The 6,534-nt window shown below is 34.8% G+C and overlaps 2 protein-coding genes across 2 annotated transcripts in view; one reads left to right on the top strand and one right to left on the bottom strand.

The window, feature by feature from the left end:
- LOC111389523 (ran-binding protein M homolog) overlaps positions 1-239 on the top strand; it is a 15,647-nt gene extending 15,408 nt beyond the window's left edge. Inside the window, exon 11 of the mRNA XM_023014456.1 lies at positions 29-239. Coding sequence (XP_022870224.1) covers positions 29-210 — 182 coding nt within the window. The 3' untranslated portion in view covers positions 211-239. The remainder of the gene's footprint in view (positions 1-28) is intronic.
- A 186-nt stretch (positions 240-425) lies between these two features.
- LOC111389537 lies at positions 426-6,208 on the bottom strand. The gene is made up of 6 exons (XM_023014466.1): positions 6,139-6,208; positions 4,662-5,257; positions 2,611-3,867; positions 2,455-2,525; positions 938-1,502; positions 426-708 (listed from the first exon to the last, which is right to left on the bottom strand). Exons 1-5 carry the CDS (start codon positions 6,206-6,208, stop codon positions 1,151-1,153), a joined length of 2,346 nt encoding a protein of 781 aa, XP_022870234.1. The 3' UTR covers positions 426-708; positions 938-1,150.
- Between the last annotated feature and the right edge of the window lie 326 nt (positions 6,209-6,534).

Genomic DNA, 6,534 nt, shown 5'->3' with positions numbered 1-6,534 from the left:
CCGATAAGTATGTTCACCCTTTCTTCAGAACCATTTCCATCCAGTGATAAGGCCGCTTTAGATGAATACGAGTTAAGGCCTCGAATAGCCACTCCATTCGCCAAGTCTGCTTATTTTACACACAAAATTGGGAGCACTGAAGGTCTTGAGATTGTACTGTTAGTTACAGAATTTGATGTATTTAGACCTGTTAGAATCATAACATTGTGAGTGTAAACGATGACTTCTAGTTTTTTTTTTTTTTTTTTTTTTAAACGTACCAATTGAATGTGAAATACTTTTGATATTGCCAAAAGTAATCCTTTTGTTAGCATTCCAATTTTCAAGATGGTCGTTTGCACATAAAGAAAAGAACTTTTTCAATTTAATCAAAATGAGAATCTCTTTTTGTAAACTAAATCAATTTTTGCTTTCCTAAACAGAAAGAAAGAAAAAAATATACCATTGGAAATACAGTCTAAAGCACTATAATTCGATTTAAATTCTGAACAGGAATATAAAAAAAAATAAATACATTCATGAACATCAAATCACTTCCTGGCCAAATCCTCAAAATTTACAATATACTGGCTGTATCACTTCATTTAGGCACCCAAAAGTAATGGTATTATGAACGTCCAGCAATCTTGAAGAATCACTATCTTAAATTGCATATTGCAAGCCTAAAATTCCATGGCGCCCTTTGATCCTTCGGTCTCAATCTTGAAGCTGTTAACATGAAGCTTAATATGAGATGAAATCAGTGCCCCAAAAGCAAGATGAAATCTAAATTCTGTTGCAATGTATGTCGCAGAAATCTACAGTTCTGATGTTTGGGAAGATTTATAATGATCACGATTCATGGGCATAATATACCCAATGAAATGCAAGAATAAAAAAATGAAAAAAGAAAAAATAACAGAATCAAAGCCAAAAGTTTTAATGCAAGAATGAATACCATGACCTTGCGGAGCACCAGCTTCTTGCCATCATTTCCTTTAATTCAGCAGATGAAGGAAGACGAGTTTCTAGACTGAAAGAAAAATGAAAGTTTAGCAACTAATTTGGAACACAAAAAAGTTCGACCAACCAAAATGACACAACACTATAAGTTGGATCATCAACAGTGTTTTGTTTGAACCCGTCTGAGTCACTATATGAATACATGTGGTCAAAATAAACCGACTCCAATCTTCTTCCCTTTAAAGGTTCTCCAAGTTTTTTTCTTCTTCTTCCACTTCAACACTGCCATTTTCTCACATTTCCACTTTCTATATCTGTAACGATTACTTAACCAATTTGAGTAATCTTTTCCCTGTTTGAACTCAACAAAATCAGCTAAATCGTCAAAATCAGACATTTTCTCTCCTTCCTTTAACAAGCACTTAAAAAAAATCTCCCCATTGCTTGTTTCTTCTGTTTCCTCTTCCAACCCTATGGCACCCTCCATATCCAGTACACTTAAGTCTCCTGTTTCTTTACTTTTGTCTCCTGTTTCTTTACTTTTGTTCGCCAGAGAATCCCTAATGAAAAAAAAAAGAACAATTGATAAGTAAATAAATAAGAAAAATAAAAAGCAAAAATTTCCTCTCCTACATAAAGAATACAGTTTTACAGAAGCAATTCGTAATTCAAGTTTGAATCGACATGACGAAAGCAGATAATACTATTTTAGCACAACTCCTCTCACAGCTTTCTATCACATATTGTAACGACCCAAGCCTCGTGCCCAAGCCGTTAAGAAAAAAAGGCTGCGAAAGGCTTCAAGGGTTGACACTGGTTCCGCAAAGAAATGCAAGCATTATCCAGAATGATTGTACGTAAAGCATTTGTACGAGACAAAGTCCGGTGTCAAATCCAAAGACTCAACCCTGAATAGGTGGTGAAAAATACCAAGCTAGAGTATGGTAGGGCCAAAGGGAATTTCCGGTGGATTCAAGACCACTCCTATCGAGTCAATGTTCAAAATGAAAATTATAAGAATTGGATAGAAAGATATAAGGCCATTGTTCTGAGTGAAATTGAACCAAAGGCCCTCTTTCTGTAGGACTCGCTTCTTATAAAGTGTTCCCACACTTTCAAAGAATTGCGCGGCTAATCTCTGAATAAGGATTGAAGGTAAGATATTTCTAACAGAGCGATAGGTGTTTTTTTTTTTTTTGGAAGGTGGGTTTGGGCATCAATCCGTACTACATAGAAAGAAGTGAGGATTAGTCACAAATTCACAATTGACAGTACTGGCTTGTTTAGTAGGGTGGATGGACAATACCAGATAGAATTAAAAAATAAAAGGATGTTACTATCCAGTATCTTGCAATACTACGTAGGAAGTATTATTAGTTTTGGGCAATCAACATGGAGAACTTAAGACCATGCAAATGCAGGTTCATCATGGTACAAGCTGAAAAGAACACTTTGGGGGTACAATGGTACATCCATCAGCAATCAACATACTGCATGCATAGCATTAATTACCTCAAATACAGGGTCCTTATCTTCTGAAATTTTGATGCAACCACTAGGCTAGAGTTTTGGTCCACTACAGTCTGCATCATTTACAAAAAGTTATACATGCTGAAACAGAGAACCCTTTATGAAAATTGAGTGGAGGTGGAAAAAGGAGAACATTACCTCCTGGAATTTGACATGGAGCAATCCAGATGAAAAGGATTCTTTATTGGAATCAACCACTGACCGAAATGCATCTAAATTACCCTCTTCGAAAACAAATAAATTCAATATGGCAATAATTGTCAACAAGCAGCCCTTAACTAAACAATCAAGCCCACTAACAAAGCTCAATGACATCAAGCCAGAAAAATGCAAAAACATCATTTTAGAAACTGTATGCCTTGTAACATGGCTCGACATCTCATCGAATAGAACTTGTTGGGTGGGTAACTGAATGCCAAAGTTTCTGAAAGTAGTGATTATACCCATAATGAAATCATACTCCTTACATGAAGAAAAATCTTTCAAGGTTTTCACGCAACATAAATCATCACCTTGTCTGAGACACCGTACGGCTTGCCTCAATGAAGTGCTCATTAACTTCAATAAGGAAGCAAGAAGATATACATCCTGCAGACTTGTACCCTCAATTGAATGTATTGCAGTGTCATTGAAGCTATCAGAAGCTCTGAGAATTAAGCCACTTAAGATAGCTAAAATATCATCTTGACATGGTACCTCAAAAACAGTTTGCATCTCCTTCACAAATTTCATGGCAGAACTTACAAGATCAGATTTCATTTTAATGAAAATGCCATGCAATTTTGGAAGCAATGAATCATCTAATCTGGATATTAGAGTATCGATCTTCTGCTTTGTCTCAGGCGATATATAGGATTCAAACAACGGATGAAGTCTTTCATCCGATATATTTGATTTATCACAACCTACACCACTTTGAGAATAGCCATCTATTTCCAAACTAGACATGTGCTTCATGTACAAAATGACTGATTTTTCAAAAACTGACAGGAAGCAGTTCAAAAGTTTACGATCTGGTTTCGGGCTCTCTATGTCTATCATATAATTAGCTTCAGAAACCAAAGAGATCAGATGTGCTTGCATATATTTTGGAGCAGAAACCATAATAGGATCGAGAAGTAATGATACTGCAGTAACCAGACTTATTTCTGGAGCTCTGTACGAATATCTAAGTTCCTTAGCATGTATGACAAATAATCGGACGAGAAAATCTTCAAATGCAAGCTCATCAGAAAATGATTTTAAAAAATGAGTACAAATCACTTCCATTACAAACCCAATACCCCCCTGGGTAGAATGACAAATAAGCAGCTTTTCTCCAATAGAAGCAACAGAATCAATCAGCTTAAAGTACCCTCTTATTTGCTCATGAATCAAAAGCTCGTCTAGAAATACCTGTGCAAATGAAATTTACAAATTACATGGGGAGAACTCCAGAAATATATATATAAGAGAACTCCAGAAATATTCTTAACGATATAACTAAAATTACAAATATCAAGAAACAAATGTGATATGCTTAAAAATATGAAAACAAGGGCCAAGGCTACCAAACATTTGAAATCACACAGGAAAGCATAGAGAAGAAGTTCTCAAGCTTGTGTAACTATCTTTGAGAAGATAATTCTGTGAAAGAAACTGCAGCTTCCTGTAACAGAAAGGTAGAAATACAACTACATAATCATCACAGAGAACCCAATGTGAATATACAAAATCCTTCCTGGAGATAGACAAAAGTTTTTCTCTCTTTCTTTTCAACATCCAATAAAAGCCTCAAAGTTCTTCCTATCCATACTGATTAATTAGGATGATTAATTAGATGCTTCAGGAGGGAGGGAGGAGCAGAGAGAGAGAGAGAGTGAGTGAAAAGGCCACAAGCATAGAACGTTACAAAAACTAATTTTTTGTAGAATGTTACAAAAAATAATTTATTACAACTAATTAAACCAAAAATTATATGCCTTCACCATTTTTTCAAATTATCTAGATTGCTGATCTATTAGGATAGTTACCAACGAGATGTCTCTTTGAATTCAAGTTTAACATTTCTCCAAATGAGTATTGAAACAATGAATGCAAAATTCCAAAGGTTTCAATTAGTGCAAAACAATGAGCGTGAAATTTCTGATACTCCCCTATTGCAAGTCATAGATAAGTCAATAACATAAAAAAGTGGACTATCAAATTACCTCCAGCATTGCTGATTGGAAAAAGAGGTAAAGATTAGATGGTTCTAAAATGTGAAAGGAGGCAGTAAAGTCTTCAGCATAGGATGTTTTGCAGTCACTTTCACCGCGAGCACACTGATGAGAAACTGACTTCTCAAAGTTAAATGCACTTTTCCCCTTTGTCACAAGTGAATTTGGTAAACTCAATTGTCTGAGTATCCTTAACAGAATGAGACCTTTCTCCAGAAAAAGATTTTGTTGGGCTGCAAGCAGAATCAACAGTACTATGCAACATCTCAACAGCAAATTCACTATTTCAGCGGCGTCCAACAAATCCGAGTGGGAGCTAACTTCTTCGAAATTCTTACTTGCAAGGTTTTCACATAAAGCTAAGAAGTGCTTATACCTCTCAGTTATCTCTTTAAATAGTACATCAGAGAGTCTACATAAATCTCCGAATGCCACTTTGATCCCTTCATTGTAAATTTCCAGGTCATATTCATTCAAACCAACTGCACATTTGACACTCCATTGTGGGTTTGAAGACAAATGAACAAGCAGAAGATACAAACTCTTCAAGACCGGTGGTTTTATGCCCTGAAATATCGAGTCCTCTTCTATATAATATAACAAATAAGAAAATAAATGCACCAGTATCGTCACAAAAATATAGCAAAAAATTTGCATAACCGATATCTAAAGATCAAATCAGCAAGGGGGAAGACTGAAAGATATATATATGTATCTTGTGATATCTTTTTTAGAAGTCAATGTCCTAGCATTTAACGTGGTGCTTTCAACGTAGACCAAATTGTTGCACTCTAATTAAAGTCATCTTAATGAACTCCTGCTTCAAACCCAAAGAAAAACAACAGAAACGAAAAAAAGAAAACTTAACGCCACAAAAGGACTACGACATAGCCCAAGCTCCAGTAGGGAAGCAACAACGAATCTCAGTTCGCTTCCAAAATGCAAAGTAATACTATAATGGAAACATTATTTCCTTTATCTTCTATCAAAAAATGTAAATTTACAGTCATAAAAACATAATTCCTTCCCAATTTTTTCAAAGCTCTCAACTTTTTTGGAAAAAAATAAAATAACAATAACAATAATAATAATAATAATAATAATAATAATAATAATAATAATAATAATAATAATAGTTACAGAACTAATTACCAAATGTGCCCTCGTGAAATTCTAAGTCGGCAAACAATTCATTCAAGTAATACATAAACACACAATTAAATTATAGGCAAAAAAAAAAAAAAAAGAGAGAGAAATTAGAGTTTGATTCAGAAGAATGATTGCAAATCAAAGAGAAAAATTTGAACCTGAGGGGATTGAATTGCTCTAAGGAGAGTCTCGAAAGTGCGATAATTATCAAAATTATTATCATCTTCAACTGGGATTTCGGTTTCAGCCCTTTTATTCTTGCCTCTCCTCTTCTTCGGTGAACCCATTGAAAATCCCTCTAGCCCCTAACAAAGTTCACTCTCCCTCGCTCTCTCGCACGGAGAAGACGCGTTTGCTCTATAGGACTTGGCGGGAATGCGCGTGGACATGCATTTCAGTGTGAAAATGTGAGCGAGGGATTAAAAATAAAATGAGAAGTTATTAAAGAATTAATTGATAATTTCAATTTCAAAGATTACCAAGTAATCATTAGACTTCAAAAAATTTCTCGATCATCACTCAACTTTCAAAAATTAGTTTTCGTCTGTCACTCGTCAATATTCGCTTAGAAAAAACAATCACATAGCATATAGAATTTAAATGTGACACAGATTATCGTCCAATTCTTCTAATAAGTGATGGACAAAGAGCATTTTAACATAAAATAGTTATGTTTCAACAACATTATAAAGTTAGACTGAATCCACGTGACGTG

Source organism: Olea europaea, unplaced genomic scaffold (genome assembly GCF_002742605.1).
Source record: "Olea europaea var. sylvestris unplaced genomic scaffold, O_europaea_v1 scaffold6, whole genome shotgun sequence".
NCBI classification, from domain to species: domain Eukaryota; kingdom Viridiplantae; phylum Streptophyta; class Magnoliopsida; order Lamiales; family Oleaceae; genus Olea; species Olea europaea.
The sequence above is the reverse complement of the archived record's forward strand: the minus strand, read 5'-3'. Positions and strand labels throughout refer to the sequence as shown.

What these genes read in the sequence shown, in the direction of transcription:
- LOC111389537 (XM_023014466.1), bottom strand. Translation starts at nt 6,208, where the DNA reads ATGTCCACGCGCATTCCCGCCAAGTCCTATAGAGCAAACGCGTCTTCT. An exon ending in TCCAATCAGCAATGCTGGAG is followed by an intron (nt 3,868 to 4,661) that starts GTAATTTGATAG and finishes TCATTTGCACAG; the next exon opens with GTATTTCTAGACGAGCTTTT. An exon ending in ATAAGGACCCTGTATTTGAG is followed by an intron (nt 1,503 to 2,454) that starts GTAATTAATGCT and finishes TTTTTTCATTAG; the next exon opens with GGATTCTCTGGCGAACAAAA.